We start from the raw sequence: 20,000 nt of genomic DNA, 5'->3' as shown, positions 1-20,000 counted from the left end.
TCTCTGAGGTACAAGCAAACACAGACGGACTATGGCTCACAAAGTTCACAGACGACTGCAAACTGGGTGCCATAATTGAGACTCCTACTAATGTAGACATCCTTCAAAAGGGTCTCACTGATACAGATACGATGCCAAAATCATGGCCTCAAGCTAAATGCCAAAAAGTGGATTGTCATCCCCTTTGGTAAAAAACAAGTACTTATGAACTACAACATAGGTGGTAGCCCATTTATCACAGAGAGTGTGATAAGAGACCTAGGGACTCAGGTGGATAGTAACCTCTCCTTCGACAACCACATTGCCAAAGTGGTTAGAAAATCCTTCTACATAGCCCACCTTATCACAAAGGGGTTTGCATCCAGGAATAAGGAAGTTATTGTCCCCCTCTACTCATCACTCATTAGACCCATTATTGAATATAATGCCCCATTCGGGATGTACCTAACAAAACATCTGCAGCAACTGGAGAGGCCTCTAAAGTACCTCACAAAGTGGATAATGGGCTTTAAACAGATGCCCTATGCCATGAGGCTAAAAAAACTCAGACTGTACTCGGTCGCATACTGGCTACTCAGAGGTGATCTCTGCCTGACTTACAAGGCCATGTCAAAACTCAAATTGCTAGAAATGCTCCACCTAAGGAAAACCCAATCCACCAGAGCTACACGCTCAAGGGACATAAATCTGACATCATCAATAAACAGGATGTGTTGGAGGGACAGATTTGTGTCCCAGAGGCTCCCCTTGCTCTGGAATAAGGTCCCCATATGTGTGAGGCAGAGCTCCTCATTGGCGCTCTTCAAGAGAAATCTTGATGAGTGGATGGGAAACAGGAAATTCACCCCGGGAATCACTTCTGTGGCCCTGCTCGACAGGGGTGCAGGTAACTAAACCACTTGGGAGGGAGGCAATAGCACAAAATTTTTGACTGGGCTTAATTATGCCCTAGGGCCAATAGCCTAGTACCTACCTATGAACCTATATACATTTTGAAGTTTAACTTCTTCAGTTTAATTTTGAATGCTTTCTTTAAAGCAGGAGGTGCACATCCCTTCAAGCATAACACAGTGGAGCTTATTCCTTCTACTGGAGTGCTGTCAAAAACAACTAGAAAAAGCTGCCAAATGCAAGTGGTACAGGATGATCTGTGTCCCAGCTGTTTTGATCCTGGATGATTTGACATCAGCATTAACAGTTACCGAAACTATATCTGTAAAATGTTAAATATACGCTTCTAAGATTACTATAAAAACAATAACAATGTCCACAGAATAAAACATCCATTAAAAGTTTCATATACACTACGTAAACATTAAAATCTGCTAGATTCAGTACCGGAACTGACATGACAGTTGTTGTTGTGTCCTTCGGCTTTTCCCGGTTAGGGGTCGCCACAGCGGAACTCCGGTCCGCTAATGATTGGCAGTAGAGTTTTACGTGCTGTTTTGCCGGGCCTGACGCACAACCTTCAGTGAAGGAACGCCCATTCACGCATGTCGCTACACAGAAGACGCTCTAACTGAGAATCGAACGGGCAACGTCTAACTGTGAGGCGACAACGCTACCCGCAGCACCACCACCGCGGTATGAGATTAAATTAAAGAATATGAGACAAAAACAAAGAATGGATTGCCAGCATGAAGTCCTGGTAAAATACCTGCTTGAACTGATTTTACACAGAGAATGTGTTGCCAACATCAAGTCTTGAGCTCTTTCTTACGCTACTGTTATGAGACGCAAACCACGCGGCGTTGATTTTGGTAACGCATAACACATTTAAAGTAGAATGTCATCACAGCACACTAAAAAGTGTAACTAGTGCCACCTGCTGGTCCTCATTAAAATAGCAATAATAAAATTAATGTTTGAGCCAAAACAATTTGAACTAAAAAAAAAAATTACAAAACGCGCGTGCATACATAGAGCTATGTTGTGCCAGTTACACAAATGTGGAATACTTATGTGGAGCTGCTCACAATTTCTGAATGGGCCATCTAAAATTAATAAATAATATGTTAACTTCCTAATTAAAATTTCAAACTGATTGTATTGTATGTTAAAAATTACAATTGATTAAATTAGTAATATTTACATATTAAATAATATGTTAAATAAATCAACATTTACATATTAAAATGTTAAATAATTTATTAAATTGCTATGTAAAATTTCTGAGTAAAATATTAAGTAGAAAACTGCTTTTATTAAATTTAATTTGGGTCAATTAGTCTGGGGTCAAACTTTCCTGTTTCCTTTGCAAGTGTTTCAAATATAACAGTCCTTAGCTACATAAACTATTCCATGTAATTTGCTAGTAAAAAGCAAATATAGTCTGTATTTCTTTCTCCATCATGCAGAACTGCAAAATATAACATAAGCTAGCAGCCCTGGAGCCCTTACAAGCCTAGCCATGTTAATCCCGAGTTGCCTCAATTGTCCTTGGTTAGATGGACATATTTTGCAGAGTGAGTCTATGATAAACACCAACTACCCCTATCCATGAGGTACATGTATCCCAACCCCGGAGTGACTTTGCTGTCTCCCATCCATCTGTCCAGGTTGCACTTGTATAGGATCAGCGAGGATCTCTGCTTCATGTGACTTGGAAGTTTACTCCAGAGTAGTGGCAATCTCTGGGAGATACGTCTGTCTCTCCAGCATGTTCTGTGACTGTCATAGGCTAGGTTAAGATCCCTAGAGCAAGTGACTTTTGTCCCATTTGACTTGCAGATATTCAGCATATCCTTCAGGGCAGGGGTAAATACACATGGGTGACATAATTTATCTAAAAAAGCGGAATGTGGAAAAATTGAATTGGGCATATACAAACGTAGTGAGAAAGTTTGCTTTCTCATCTTTTCTGTGCAGTTAAATGTTACTTCATAATTTCTATACAACACTGATTTTTTATTTCTTTTCATTTTTTTATATTTTCTGTGTACTCAAATGTTTACATAACAAATTTATTGAGAATATTCTGCTACCCAAGGTCTGCAAATGGTTGCGAGGAATGACTGTTCTACCTATGTTCTTAAATCAATCAATCATTCAATAAATGGATAACCAAATAAATAAATAAATAAATGGATAGCGGGGTTTTCGGTTTCCTAACGTGAGTACAAAGGACACGATTTATTTTAGCTCAGTTCTCTTAAAGTAAGTTCTCTTATAACAGAAAGATACATGCTCATATTTTTAAACCACTTTGGGCATGTATAAAGCAAATACAAAGTTCTATAAAATTAATGCTATTTTAATTCTTGCATGTATATGTAAACAGGTTTTTAAAAGAATGCCTTGAGGCTATCCTGTCCTGACATAGCAAGTTATAGTTAATAATTAGCTTTGTAGGATTTGAAATTACTCCTCACTTCTTCATTAACTCTTTTAAGGTTGATTTGTGGCATTTCTCTCTACCTATCTCAAGCTCACTACTGCTCCTATCTTTATCTACCTATCTCAAGCTTCCTACAGTTTCATCATATTCCCTCCTTCTTGTACCTCACCTCAATATCGCCTTAGCTATCACTGTTTAGAGCAAGTAACACTAACATAGCAACAATCAGCCATATTCTTGTTCATATACAATACATGTATCTCATAACTATTTACTGTCAAACCATGATATTGATCTACTGATCAGTCATTTCTCTGTGATGGCACAATCTATTTCATGCTACTTTATTTGTTAGCTTTCTTTTTTCTACTTTATATTACTCTCTCAGTTTTTATTGTTTATGTATAAACTATTTACAACCTATATTTACCAAAGTTAAGTATTCTTGATTGCTATCAGTTTCTTGTATTGTTTGTAATGTGTTTTTTGTAATGGAGCTTTTCTCCCCCGAGCCTCCATTGAAAGAGGGCCACTGGCCCAGTCGGACATCCCCGTTAAACAAATGTAAAATATAATAAAATAGGTGCTGAGATTTTGATATCTTCTTTAGGGCCATAAGCTTTTTTCTTTATTCTAGAGTTTGTTTATGGTTGAGTTCTGCCAGAGAAGTTTATTTCTAAAATTACCATTGCATTTGTAGAGAATAGAGGCATTTTATGTGAGAGCTTTTACAGGATATATGATGGTTTATTGTTATGAGGTCTTCAAGGGATCTTTAACTGTCTCTAATCATTATCAAGCACAAGCACATTGCCCTTGGAGAAGTCTCTAAAGGTGCTTGGGTTGGATGATTGCCTAAACTGTGGCCATATGGTGAATAATATGGTGCTCTGATTTGAGTACTGAGGGTCTGAGAAAGGTTGGGAAACAGACATGTGCTGTGTTGGTGAGGACAAGATTATATTTTTTCCTTTTGGTCAGCAAGGGTACTATTTGATAAAGGGAGGTTTGCAGTGATAAAGTCAAGGAAGCACTAAACATGTTTGTTTACTAATGTGCAGGAACACCAATTTATGGATCGCTGGTTAACATTCCCTATAATGATAGCATGTGGGGCAGTGGAGAGGGTCTTTCATTTCTTAAGACATGCTTCATGACTTGCGGGTGTCATGGATAGGGATTTCTAGTTGTTTGAGATGTTATATGAGGTCTCATTTACAGATGCTGTTATATGACAGAGTTTAAGTTCATTGCCATGGTCAATTTATTTCAAGGTGTCAGTATTTTGGATAAAGATGGACATGCCAGCACTAGTGTTCCAGCAATCTCTGCTTGCAGGAACAGACAGTATAAACATATAAGACTGACGTGTTCTCACTGTACTGGAGCAGGATATCACTGACAACAGAAATAACCACATTTCTTAGGGTCAGGAATGTCTCGAGTGAGGATGTTTTCTTAGTTAAACTCATAGCATCAAACTGTGCTACACTATTTACTAGATTCAAGTTTGTATTTGTTAGGGTTGTAGCGGCTGTAAACTCATATTCCCTAAAAAGACACTCTATGAATAGAGAATGTCATAGTATGTATAAAATATAGGGAAAGGGGTGACGGTAATCCCTGGTGAAATAGGTAGGACTACCTTCCATCTCAGTCCAGGTTGTCATACAGTGGGACCCCTCAGAATTACACCAGCAGCTAGGACAATTATTAAACTCAATCTTCTTTGCTTATATTGTAGCATTATTGTCACTGATGGCAGGATATATTGTAGCATTATTGTCACTGATGGCAGGATATATTGTAGCATTATTGTCACTGATGGCAGGATATATTGTAACATTATTGTCACTGATTGCAGGATATAATGTAGCATTATTGTCACTGATGGCAGGATATATTGTAGCAATATTGTCACTGATGGCAGGATATATTGTAAAATTATTGTCACTGATGGCAGGATATATTGTCGCATTATTGTCACTGATGGCAGGATATATTGTAGCATTATTGTCACTGATGGCATGATATAATGTAGCATTATTGTCACTGATGGCAGGATATATTGTAACATTATTGTCACTGATGGTAGGATATATTGTAGCATTATTGTCACTGATGGCAGGATATATTGTAGCATTATTGTCACTGATGGCAGGATATATTGTCGCATTATTGTCACTGATGGCAGGATATATTGTAGCATTATTGTCAATGATGGCAGGATATAATGTAGCATTATTGTCACTGATGGCAGGATATATTGTAACATTATTGTCACTGATGGTAGGATATATTGTAGCATTATTGTCACTGATGGCAGGATATATTGTAGCATTAGTGTCGCTGATGGCAGGATATAATGTAGCATTATTGTCACTGATGGCAGGATATATTGTAGCATTGTTCTCACTAATGGCATGATATATTGTAGCATTATTCTCACTGATGGCAGGATATAATGTAGCATTATTGTCACTGATGGCAGGATATATTGTAGCATTATTCTCACTGATGGCAGGATATATTGTAGCATTATTGTCACTGATGGCAGGATATATTGTAGCATTGTTCTCACTAATGGCATGATATATTGTAGCATTATTCTCACTGATGGCAGGATATAATGTAGCATTATTGTCACTGATGGCAGGATATATTGTAGCATTATTGTCACTGATGTTAGGATATATTGTAGCATTATTGTCACTGATGGCAGGATATATTGTAACATTATTGTCACTTATGGCAGGATATATTGTAGCATTATTGTCACTGATGGCAGGATATATTGTAGCATTATTGTCACTGATGGCAGGATATAATGTAGTATTATTTTCACTGATGTCAGGTTATATTGTGGCATTATTGTCACTGATGGCTCACTGATGGCAGGATATATTGTAGCATTATTGTCAATGATGCAGGATATATTGTAGCATTATTGTCACTGATGGCATGATATATTGTAGCATTATTGTCACTGATGGCAGGATTTATTGTAGCATTATTGTCACTGAGGGCAGGATATAATGTAGCATTATTGTCACTGATGGTAGGATATATTGTAGCATTATTGTCACTGATGGCAGGATATATTATAACATTATTGTCACTGATGAGAGGATATATTCTAGCATTATTGTCACTGATGACAGGATATATTGTAACATTACTGTCAGTGATGGCAGGATATATTATAACATTATTGTCACTGACGGGAGGATATATTGTAGCATTATTGTCACTGATTGCAGGATATAATGCAGCATTATTGTTCACTGATGGCATGATATATTGTAGCATTATTGTCACTGATGGCAGGATATATTGTAGCATTATTGTCACTGATGGCAGGATATATTGTAAAATTATTCTCACTGATGGCAGGATATATTACAGCATTATTGTCACTGATGGGAGGATATATTGTAGCATTATTGTCACTTATGGCAGGATATATTTTATTTATTTTATTTTTATTTTTATTTTATTTTACATTTGTTGACTGGGCTAGTCTAACTGGATATATGTCCATTTTCAGTAGAGGCCCGGGGAGAAAAGCTCCAAGGAAAAAACTTACAATTTAATAGAGAATAACATCAAAACAGTTTTATACAGCAATGATTGTACCATAAAAGCAATATAATTTTAGCATAACATGTTAGCTAAAGGAATTCTTAAAAGAATATAAAAAAATCGAAGAAATAAAAGTTTTATTTTTTTTTTTTCAATTCTAACCTACTCTTAAGTTGGTTAAAGTATACTGCATTTACATTTACAGTTTACATTTGTTGACTGGGCTAGTCTAACTGGATGCAAGTCCATTTCCAGTAGAGGCCTGGGGAGAAAAGTTCCATGTATTTGTACAGAGTAAATAGATGCTAAAAGAATAGAAGTTGTACAGCGTTGTCAAAGAAATCAACGAAAATATAAGATAATACAAAAGTTTTAACTAATACAGTATAATAGTAATCCAGTTCTTTAAGATACAGAGATAACTTTTACATATATACATAAAATTTGTGTACTATAGGATATATTGTTAATTTGTAATAAGTAGTAGATGAAGGAAGGGTGAGAAGAGTAAGTGGGGGGGCAGAATTAGTCAGGGTTAGTACAGGAGCATAGCCAGTGATTATTGAGATATGGTTTTAGTTGTTTTTTAAAAAGAAAAAGAGAGGTCTGAGCTGTGATATCGGAAGGAAGTTGATTCCATAGTTTTCCTACAGAGGTGGAGAATAAGGAGTCACCTGCTGAGTTGTTGGATTTAGTAGTATTAATCAGCAGTTTGTTTGAGGAACGTAGATTTTTGAGATTGTTATAAGGTGTGATGAGGCTAGAGAGTATGAGTGTTGCTAGGTTGATACAGGGTCTTATGAGCTGGTGAAATTGAAGCTGGTTAAGGAATTCTAGCCAGTTTAATTGTTTAAGATTAAGGCAGTGATGTGTTCTGAAAGGAGAGCCTGTAGCAAATCTAGCAATATTATTATAGGAAGTTGTTAGTTTCTTGAGGTTGTTTTTTGAGATATTAGTATAAATGGGAGCGGCGTAGAGCAGAGTGGATAAAAGGTGAGTTCTAGCTATAGCAGACCTAGCTACTGGAGTAAGAAAGGGTTTGATTCTGTAAAGGGATCCCAGTTTCTTATTAATTAATTTTATTGTAGTGTTTATGTGTATATCAAAGTTTAGATTGTTGTCAATTGTTATTCCTAGCAGTTTAGTGGTAGGTTCAGGTGAGTTAAGGGTACCATTATTAGAAGTGAGATTGAAATGAAAAGAGATGGACTTTTTGGTTGGGCTGAAAAGTAACAATTTAGTTTTTTTGGGATTTAGAAGGAGGTAGCGGTGGGAGAACCATTGTTCTACAGTGCTGAAGGCTTTTTGGGTAAGGGACTGAAGTTCGGTTGGTGAGGTAGGTGAGCAGATTAAGGTCGAGTCATCTGCGTACTGAATGCAGGTGGAGTATGGAATAGCAGATTGCAGGTCATTAATGAAGATGGAAAATAAGAGTGGGCCTAAAATGGAGCCTTGTGGGACACCGAGGGAGATCGGGAGGGGATTAGATAGCTCATTGTGCCAGAGTACAGCCTGCTGACGGTTATTAAGGTAAGATGTAAACCAGTTCAAAGATAGAGAATCCAGTGAACGAGACTCAAGTGTATGCAGGAGAAGTTGGTGGTTAACCATGTCAAAAGCTTTGGATAGGTCAATGAAGACAGCTGATGAAAGACAGTTGTTGTTACGGTTGTTATTGATGTAGTTTGAGAATGATAGCAGGGCAGTGGTGGTACTGTGGAAAGGTCTGAAGCCATGTTGGCAGTTAGCAAGTAGGTTATTTTGGAGGAGGTGGTTGAGAATTTGTTTGTGGATGCATTTCTCCATGATTTTGGCTATAGGGGATAATAAAGCCATGGGACAATAGTTGGAGAAGTCGTTGGAGTTTCCCCCTTTGTGTAGTGGGATGATATGAGAGATTTTCCAGATTAATGGGACATCTCCTTCATTTATAGATCTATTTATTAGAATGGAAATAGGGTAGGCAATGGCCTTAGCTCCTTTTTGTAAGAATTCTGCTGGTAGTTTGTCTGCTGATGGGGAGGAAGGTTTTAGCTTTTGGAGAAGGGAGGAGATATATGAGGTAGACACAGGTTGGGGGTGGAATTGAGGGGGTAGAATAGCAGAAGAAGTGGGGAGGTTGGATATATCAGGTGATAGGTGGCTGGCTAGAGTTTGGATGGTATCTGTGAAGAAAGAATTAAAGGAATTAGCAGTTTGTATTGCATTATTGGGGTTAGAACCCTGAGGATTGGGTGTGATCAATTGACCTGGGTAGAGAAGATTATTAATACTAGTCCAGAATTTGTTTGGTTGTCTGAGAGGTTTGCTGTAGTTGGAGATAATAATTCTTTTTGTCTAGCAGGACGGCTCTTTTTGTGCTGTTTCTATGTTGTCTAAAGGTTTGATGGTCTATTGGAGTCTTAGTAGTACGCCATTTTGTCCAGTGTTTATTTCTAACTAGGGTTTTTTGTTTAGTATTGTTAGTAAGCCAAGGGGCTGGTTTGGCTTTGATTCTAATAGAACGAGTAGGAGCGTGATGATCCAGGATAGCTAAGAATGTAGAATTAAAGTATTCCACTGCATTGTTTAGAGGGAGAGTTTTTAATGGGGTCCAATTACATTGTTCGAGTTCTGCTTGGAAAAGTTGTGGGTTAAAATGCTTTTTTGAGCGTATTGTTCGGAAGGTGTTAGGGAATATTATGCAGGTTTTATGTCTGATAATATATGTTAGAGAGTGGTCACTGAGGTCATCTGGAAGGATACCTGTTGTGTAGGTTTGCTGAGGAGTGTTGGTAAGTATCCAATCTAAGGTGGTTGCTTTGTTATTGATTTTATTGGTTCTGGTGGGGGATTCTATAAGTTGAGAAAAGCCATAAAGGTTAATGTGGGTGGTGGGGTTGGTATTTGTACAGGAATTCCAATCAATGTTGAAGTCCCCAAGAATTATGGTTTCGTGAGGGATGTTACTAGAAAGCCAGCTGAAAATATACTCTACAGTATTACTATTGTTCTCTGGGGGAAGACAGACACAGATGATGTTTATGGCTTTACTTGTATTAAGCTGAAGTTCGGAGAAAATTATTTCTGCACTAGTGTTTGTGGGTAAAGTAAGATTAAGTGTACTGACTTGAAGCTCATTTTTATAGAGGATTGCTACTCCTCCCCCCTGTTTGGAAGTACGGTCAAGTCTGATGATATTATAGCCAGGAGGGGTGATTTTGTTGTCTTTAATGGTGGGTTTTAGCCATGTTTCTGATAAACATAGAATATCAAATGGATGGGCCTGTAAGAGGGCATGAAGTTGAGCAATTTTGTTACAAATACTGCATATGTTTAGATGTGCAATTAAGAGTGAGTTGGTAGGTTTGGTAGGTGAAGAGGTTATCAAATTGTCTTGGTAGTTATTTGTAGTGGTGGGGGGATTGTTAGGGCCAGGGTTTGGGTGGATGTCACCATCTAATAGAGATTGAAGGGGTGTTAAAGATTTAGGTTGTTGTGGCTTGCAGTAGAAATAAAATACTTTTCTAGCTTTTAGGTTAGAGTATTTAATATGTGCAAGTCGATGAAATTTGGCTAATTGGTAGCTGGGTTTGAAAATGATATTTAGGAGGTAGTAAGGAGAAAATTCTGTAGTAGATGAGGTGTCTTTGGATGGTAATGGTAGGGTATTGTTAAGAGAATATTCATAAGAGGTAATGAGATAAGTGGTGGATAGAGGTGGTAATAAGAAAATCCACATTAAAATATGAATGTTGTGGGGAATTATAGAGATAGACATTCTTAGGATGGGGAGTTGAATAGAGAAAATTGAGGGTAAGAGATAGAAGGACTGTTGAGAATTAGTAATAGAATAGGAGAGAGGTGAAGGGGTGATTAGAGATGGTTTGATTGAGTGGGTTAAGAGAGAAAGAGGTTGGGCATAATAACTATATGGTTAGTATGATAGGTGCAGAGTTTGGAGGGGTGTGGTCTGTGGGAGGCTAAATATAGGAGCACTGGGGGCAGGTGGGAATAGGGGGCAGGGTAGGGGAGCGGAGTGAGCCCGAAGGGCGAACGGAGCGGGATGAGACAAGAGAGAGTTCTATCAAGGAAGACAATCAGTGAAGTCCGAGAAGTGTAGCAGGTAAGTTTGGAAGAATGGGAGTTTGTAAGGGAGAGAGTGAGAGGAAAAAATGAAGCTGGTAGGAAGTATTGTAACATTATTGTCACTGATGGGAGGATATATTGTAGCATTATTGTCACTTATGGCAGGATATATTGTAGCATTATTGTCACTTATGGCAGGATATATTGTAACATTATTGTCACTGATGGCAGGATATATTGTAGCATTATTCTCACTGATGGCAGGATATAATGTAGCATTATTGTCATTGATGGCAGGATATATTATAGCATTATTGTCACTGATGGGAGGATATATTGTAACATTATTGTCACTTATGGCAGGATATATTGTAACATTATTGTCACTGATGGGAGGATATATTGTAGCATTATTGTCACTTATGGCAGGATATATTGTAACATTATTGTCACAGATGGCAGGATACATTATACCATTATTTTCACCAATAGTAGGCCACTGCTTAAAACTAGTTTCCTTCCAGCCATAGAGACATGCTCAGTAGCTCCATCCTGTTCATACAGATCAAGGGGATATATTGCAGGTCATTTACACCCATATGGACAATGACCATGTCATATTCATACTTGAGAACCTTGGTGATATGATGGATTTTATCATCTGAGAGGCAGCTAATGTTTGCCTTGTCTGTGCTCAACCTTATGAGTAGCTCATCAGTGCGATAAACTGTGGAGTCACCAATGACAAGTACGTTATCATGGAAAGTGGACTGCGTTTGTAGCGCCTGGCCAAACCTCTGGGCTTATGGTGGAAGATGCTGTATGCTGTATGTGTTTGTGTGTTGCTTAGGTCTGGCTATGCTGCAAGCAATTACAGTGCCACATGTTGGAGAGTTTTTTGCCTGTGGAAGTGATTTTTGTAGTACCCAAGCATTGAAATATTTTATGTTTGCCTTTTAATGTCTTCATGTGGTGTTATTATGGGTGCTTGCACCCAGTTTGTATGTTTGAAATTAGTATTTGCACCCTTTAAATATGAACTTATTTTGTTGCTATAACAAATGGTTATTTGTAAGCATGTGATAGTTTGTACATTACATAAAAACTAAATAGAAACTGCATATCATTTCTTATTCTAAGTACAATTCAGTGGAATTGGGTAAAATATAAATACTAAAACATATAAAAAAGACAACTGCGATCAGTTTTTGGCATCCATGTTGCGAAGACATAATTTTAAAATCCAGTCATATTTCTTTGTAGTACATGAAAATTTATCTTTTCCATGTACCACAGATTATTAAAAGGTTAAATTAAAAAAAATGGCAAACATAATGCATTGTGTTGGCTTTGAATCCTGGTAAAGCATTGAGGAAGTGGTTGACATTCTTATGTATTTCCTGTCTAAGGGAAGCAGTTGTAACTAAAGTACTGTGTGAACTTTAGCAGACAGCCGGCACAAGCGGGAGTTGAAACAATTCATTTCATGCCCTGCTGCTGCTGCTGTTTATTGGTCCTGCTTTTAGTGCCGACCCAAACTTAACAACATGTTGGAGTGCTTAACAATTGTTAAACACCCCTTTAAGCATTGTTAAGGTCAGCCACATCTCATGCTATAGCAGCACTGAACCAGGATACAATTTAGCTGTTTTTCTGCTCATAATCACAATGCTCCATGTACTACATAGAAGTAATATTTAAATTTTATTTTAAAGATCTTAATTTTAAAGTTCCATTTAATGTGTCAGTGGCTCAACAGATAGAACACTTGTCTTCCCACAGCAAGTTCTTCTAATCATTTTTCAATACTGACACTGCAAAGTAGCATAATAGGGTACTGCACTCCTGAGTGTGGTGTCCTTCGGATGTGATGATAAACCAAGGCCTCATCTACCTGAACTGGTCGTAGTTCAGATGGCTGTAAAAGACCCAATGGCACTTACTGGAAAAAAAGAGTAGAGAAAGTTTATTTATTTAAATTCATTTATGAGGGTAGAACACTGATCAAACAATGACCAATTATAGGCTCAGCTTATGTTACATGATAAAGTAACAAAACAATATACAGTGCACAACTAATAGTGGCATACGTTTATGAGTAAGTATAGAAAAGCTGACAAAGAAAATATACATTGAAGTTGGATGTGAGAAGAACTGAGATATTCTCTTGGTGCAGAAGATGGTTTATCTTAGCCCTCAACTTTTCTATGTGTTCATGGAAGTTTATTGTTTGGTTTAACCAGATCCCCAAATACCTAAAGTCTTTTTGAAGTTGAGTTTAAATTGTGTAATGTAAAGGATCAGACCTGTGGATGACCATGTTACAGGCATAAACAAGTGGTGGTAAATGGGGCAGGTCTGGCGGGAGTTTGTTACTGAAGACTGAGACAAACAGAGGACAGAGCGGGACCGCCAGAGTGAATAAGGGAACTGGTGGAAGGACTAGGCCCTATCCTTACCTAGAATTAGAGGTTGGAGAGAAAGTATTTAAACTATGCACTGGTCTTGGGGCTGACCCCAGTGTCTTACAGATGGAGAAATAGAATTGGATTGTTGACCATGTCATATGCTTGAGTTAACTCAATGAACAGACAGAGCCCCAGTAAGATTTCCTTTAATTCATATTAGTTAAGATGTTATCAGTCGGGGTCCATGGCACAGTCATTGGGCTCCTATCAGCCAAGAACATGTGTTGCTTGATGAAGTGCAGGTGGGAGTTTTGCAGATATGTGGTAACTAAGTTACAAATAATTTTTTTTCAAGAATTGTTATCAAAGGTAGGTATGATGGAGATTTTGAGGAAATGACCGAAAAAGAGCTTGGTTTCTTTTGGTATTGGTATGACAAAAGACAATTTCCAAATATCTGGCATAGTATTAGTGGTGAGGCAAAGGTTGTAAATGTGCTCAAGAGGGGCAGTGATGATATTTCTGCAGTGGTACGAAAACTAAAGGCGTATATATTATCTGGTCTAGATGGTGATTCCACATGAATCTGTTTAAGAAGGGTTACATTTTGGTTCAAGGTGATTTTTCTGAAGTAAAAAGTTGGAATGAATTCAGGAGGTTAGGTTATCTTTGTTGTGTAGCTGCATTGCGTTTAGGTGAAAACATGGAAAGGCTTGAGAATTTTCTGAGGAAGTCAGAAGGTGAAAGATTACCCGATGGGAGGGTACTTATCTTAGATTAGATAATTAATTTAGGGGAAGATCTTCCTACTACTTTGTTGTGTTCCTGCCATAAAAGTTTAGGGGAGTGAAGGAAGGAGGTTTATTTAGCCTTTAGTTGTTTGAGTACGGGTCTATGGTTGGCTTGTTAGGTCAGGTTCTTCACTGTTTTTTAATGGTCACGGTTGTTGGGAGTGGGTCTTGTTTCCACATTTCCCAAGCTTTGTCACATAATTTCATTAAGAATATGAGCTCTTTGCTCTGTCATCGTTTCAACAAGACCAGATGACATGATAGATACTCAACCCATCATGTACCCCTTTTCTGGAATAGACTGCCATTACCTGTCAAGCAGAGCACTTCCCCAGCTACTTTTAAAACAAGTCTGACTGACTGAATAGCTGATTGCAATGATATGTGATACAAGTCTTTTTAATGGGGGACACCGTTCATCTTCTAACAGTATTGGGTGATGTCGCTGAATTTTTTGATGGTCTCCTTTGGTGGTATGTTCAGTAAGAACCTATGAATTCATGAATACAGCTGGTGGTTTGTGTGTGATTTATTTTCTTCTTTTCTTTGTCTCTTTTGCTGGTGATTTCTTTCACTGAACTTTTCATTTGGTTTTCCTTCAGTTAGCCAAGCTGGGCAATCTTTACTAAAAGTGTGACTGTACTTAGGGAATATTGCTTATGACATTTTGACTGGTAGTGTGACATGTCCTTAGGTTCATTTTCTTGCTCTGTCATGCCACAATACATTATAATTATCGTTGGTTAAACAACTTGATTGATGGCTAGTTTGAATTGTGTTTCTATTACTGAAGGATGTGTAGTTCTTTTCTATCAGTCCATGCATCACACGGTGCCAGGTTTATTGCTAATGTGGTTTATGTAAGACTTTCTAACCTTTAGTTTAAAGCTAAGGTACAAAGGGGTTTGTGGATGCTAGCAAAAGAAGATGGTTTGATTTTTTTTGTTTTGGTGATTAGCTCCTGGTATGGATATTTTAAAATAAATGATGTAAACTCTGTTGAACTTGCAAATACTGCTTTTGATTTTATGGCATTAACAGTGCATTTTTGTTTGAATAATGTGTATTTGTGCTACTGTTAGTAAATGAGGGAACAAAATTACTTTTAAATTAAGGAGTTTTTAATTGTTTAATTTGTTTTACTGTTTACTTGTCTGTTTTAGGATGTGAGTATGTAAGTTGGATGTATTACATGTTCTGTGAGGTGTGTACAGTATTTGAAGTCTGAACATGTATTGAGTATTAATATATTTCAAAAGTTGTATTTCTAAGCTAGTATTAAGATACATACGTTATGTTATAACATAATGGTTGAGAAAAAAGAATGTTATGATTAAAAACTCCATAGTGTTTTTATTTTGGAGTGATATTCTTTTTAAAAAGTGTACTGCTGTGTTTTAATTTGCTTAATTTGCTTGAATAAAGACAGATATAACCTAGATGAAGTCAAGGTTTGGTAGGGAAGAAGCTGATATAAACTAATACTGTTCTGTCAGGCTGGAAGAAGTTCATACGTGTGTGTGTGTGTGTGTGTGTGTGTGTGTGTGTGTGTGTGTGTGTGTGTGTGTGTGTGTGTGTGTGTGTGTGTGTGTGTGTGTGTGTGTGTGTGCAATTTCTAAAATATTCGTAAACACAGAGTAGCAGTGTTTACCTCTTAGGCCTGAATCTTGGAATACTTTTAGTGATCATTGTAAGGTGTTTGCAGTTAGATCAATGAAACATTGATTTCATATTTCTGATCATTCGATGCAGAATTTATTGTTTACTGAAAAGGAGCATATCACAAAGAGTAGACATATCATCAGGGGTGTCTTAGTATTTTGGTAGTGGGATCTCACAGTGTTTTCTAGTTTCAGAAGATCTACAGGGGAACCATCCACAAGTAGGCCATAGGGTCACCATATCCTGCTTCATAGTATAAATTAATTTATTGGTTGGTGAAATTTTGGGGGTAATGAGTGTCAGTTTTCTACTGTGGAATGAGTGGTGTTGTTTTCTGGTACCACTACCTGTTGTATGACATGGTTCCATTAATATAGACTGAGGTTTTTGTGTTTACCAGGCTGGTTTGTAGTGTGGCCTTGACCAGTCATGGGCATCCATTACGCTCAGTATTATACTATTAGTTCAGGCTGTGTTAAATGATGACAACTGGTACTGTGGTCCGTCACATAATCTGGTCATCTACTGCAGTCATTGGCTCTTAATCTGTTAGGTCAAGAAATCTGGACAAAGACAAAAATAATGTGGGAATGGAGAAGAAAGGCCTGTAATCTGGAACAGATTTTAAATATCACTCCTATACATTTAGAAAGTTTATAGAACAACAAATTTTGTATTAGTATACATTTTTTGAAGGATGTGAAGACTGAGCAGTCCTGCACAATTCCTGATGATATGTCCACTCAGATGTCTGTCATTATTTAATAGCTTCACTTCTCAATAATTTCCCCCAAAAAATACAAATTTTATGAGGAACAGACCAAAAATGTTAGGCAAAAATCATACAGTATGTGAAAATCTGGACAGAGTCTGTTGGATAGAGACAGACCCTGAACCAGTTTGCGGTGTAGATCTTGATGGAAATCCACTGATGTCATTTATAAATTATGGTGTTTTTATTCAGTTGATAAAAGGACTGTCACACTCTCAGATTCAGAGTAGTAGCATCCAGAAACAGCACCTTGTTATGATATGGTTTTCCACCGTATTAGTGGTATGCACCTTCATTCTATGCAATATCAGTGGGACATAGTCTGCTCAGAGATGTTCCCATCTAGTATTAAAAGCCATAACTCCAAGAAACAATTAGTACCAGATTAGACTTTTGTGTTACTTTTGTAGCTGGAGCTTAAAAAAAAAATCTTTGTATAACTTTTATCATTATATAAAAATGATTAAAGTTTCTAACATGTTTTATATGTTGTTGCATTTTAGGCTGTCCCTGATATAGAAATTTACAGCCTCCAAATTGACTGCACAGTGACATCACGATTTGCACACAATGTAATAACCAGCAGAGTAGCTAATCGTGCTAATGTCTCCAAAGAAGTGACGTTTGATGTGGAACTGCCAAAGACCGCATTCATCACCAACTTTAACATGTACGTATAGATTCTTTCCCAATCTCTATCAAAAATTAGATTCAATTAAACAGGATTGGATTGCATGGTCTCTGCTTCAAGTCAAGACCTTTGATTGTTTTTTAAGCTACTCTGCATGTTTCATTGTAGATACTATTTTATATTTAAGCAAACTTAATGGTAGCATTTAAATTAGTTAGCTAAGCATTTATGGTTCCAATTACATGCAACAGAGGAAGTGTAATTGTTAACTTAGAGACTGTTGTCTTAGTCCCCGCATTGGGTAACTGTTAATAGGCAGCCAAGAAGAAGGTCACCTGTGTGGAGAATAAAGACATTGATGACTTCAGTTCTGCAGCAGTCCAAAGCAATGTTTACTTGTATGCATCTCTGCATACACAGGATAGGAGTGTGTCAACTGGATGTATGTAGTAAGTGGGGCAATGCTGAAACATAGCACACAATTCTATATATTTATAAATATTTATACAACTATAATATAATGTTACAATGTTGGAATGTATTTCTGAGGCCAAAGACCTCATATGAGATCACTGCAGGCTATCCTCTAATCAGACTTAATATAGTTACTATATCACCAAACCATAATCCAGACTGTATAGTTACTATATCACCAAACCGTAACCAAGACTGTATAGTTACTATATCACTAAACCGCAACCCAGACTGTATATTTACTATATCACCAAACCATAACCCAGACTGTATAGTTACTATATCACCAAACCGTAACCCAGACTGTATATTTACTATATCACCAAACCATAACCAAGACTGTATAGTTACTATATCACCAAACCATAATCCAGACTGTATAGTTACTATATCACCAAACCGTAACCAAGACTGTATAGTTACTATATCACCAAACCATAATCCAGACTGTATAGTTACTATATCACCAAACCGTAACCAAGACTGTATAGTTACTATATCACTAAACCGCAACCCAGACTGTATAGTTACTATATCACCAAACCATAACCCAGACTGTATAGTTAGTATATCACCAAACCATAACCAGACTGTATAGTTACTATATCACTAAACCGCAACCCAGACTGTATAGTTACTATATCACCACATCATACCCCAGACTGTATAGTTACTATATCACCACATCATACCCCAGACTGTATAGTTACTATATCACCACATCATACCCCAGACTGTATAGTTACTATATCACCACATCATACCCCAGACTGTATAGTTACTATATCACCACATCATACCCCAGACTGTATAGTTACTATATCATCACATGATAACTCAGACTGTATAGTTACTATATCACCACATCATAACCCAGACTGTATAGTTACTATATCACCAAACCATAACCCAGACTGTATAGTTACTATATCACCACATCATACCCCAGACTGTATAGTTACTATATCACCACATCATCCCCAGACTGTATAGTTACTATATCACCACATCATAACCCAGACTGTATAGTTACTATATCACCACATCATACCCCAGACTGTATAGTTACTATATCATCACATCATACCCCAGACTGTATAGTTACTATATCCCCACATCATAACCCAGACTGTATAGTTACTATATCACCACATCATACCCCAGACTGTATAGTTACTATATCACCACATCATACCCCAGACTGTATAGTTACTATATCACCCCATCATACCACAGACTGTATAGTTATTATATCACCACATCATATACCAGACTGTATAGTTACTATATCACCACATCATACCCCAGACTGTATAGTTACTATATCACCACATCATACCCCAGACTGTATAGTTACTATATCACAAACCGTAACCCAGACTGTATAGTTACTATATCACCAAACCGTTACGCAGACTGTATAGTTACTATATCACCACATCATAACCCAGACTGTATAGTTACTATACCACCCCATCATACCCCAGACTGTATAGTTACTATATCACCCCATCATACCTCAGACTGTATAGTTACTATATCACCACATCGTACCCCAGACTGTATAGTTACTATATCACCACATCGTACCCCAGACTGTATAGTTACTATATCACCACATCATACCCCAGACTGTATAGTTACTATATCACCACATCGTACCCCAGACTGTATAGTTACTATATCACCACATCATAACCCAGACTGTATAGTTACTATATCACCAAACCATAACCCAGACTGTATAGTTACTATATCACCACATCATACCCCAGACTGTATAGTTACTATATCACCACATCATAACCCAGACTGTATAGCTACTATATCACCACATCATACCCCAGACTGTATAGTTACTATATCACCACATCGTACCCCAGACTGTATAGTTACTATATCACCACATCATACCCCAGACTGTATAGTTACTATATCACCAGACCGTAACCCAGACTGTATAGTTACTATATCACCACATCGTACCCCAGACTATTTTTAAAATTACAAGATTCTGCTCCTGCTTCATTTTTAAGGGCATTGTATCCTAATGACTCCCAACACTGAAGTGAAAAAATGTGCTCCTAATTTTGAGTGTACTACCTTTTCCTTAACCAAATTAGTGTTATTTCTAGAACCTTTTCGATGGATAACAAAATTCAGCCCCAAAGTACTATACATTTCATTTTTTAAACATTTATATACCCATTTCAAATCACTGTCTACATCATGTAAAACACAGAGTATAATTTCAGCTTTTTCAGTTTCTTCT

At 37.3% G+C, this 20,000-nt stretch overlaps 1 protein-coding gene across 5 annotated transcripts in view; it reads left to right on the top strand.

The window, feature by feature from the left end:
- LOC122807829 (inter-alpha-trypsin inhibitor heavy chain H3-like) overlaps positions 1-20,000 on the top strand; it is a 1,807,468-nt gene that overhangs the window by 143,830 nt on the left and 1,643,638 nt on the right. For all 5 annotated transcript variants that reach the window (XM_044078927.1, XM_044078926.1, XM_044078925.1 and 2 more), the window contains exon 4: positions 17,127-17,293. In XM_044078927.1, coding sequence (XP_043934862.1) covers positions 17,127-17,293 — 167 coding nt within the window. The remainder of the gene's footprint in view (positions 1-17,126; positions 17,294-20,000) is intronic.

Source organism: Protopterus annectens, chromosome 7.part1 (assembly GCF_019279795.1).
Source record: "Protopterus annectens isolate FY-2018-M chromosome 7.part1, PAN1.0, whole genome shotgun sequence".
NCBI classification, from domain to species: Eukaryota; Metazoa; Chordata; order Ceratodontiformes; family Protopteridae; genus Protopterus; species Protopterus annectens.
The sequence above is the reverse complement of the archived record's forward strand: the minus strand, read 5'-3'. Positions and strand labels throughout refer to the sequence as shown.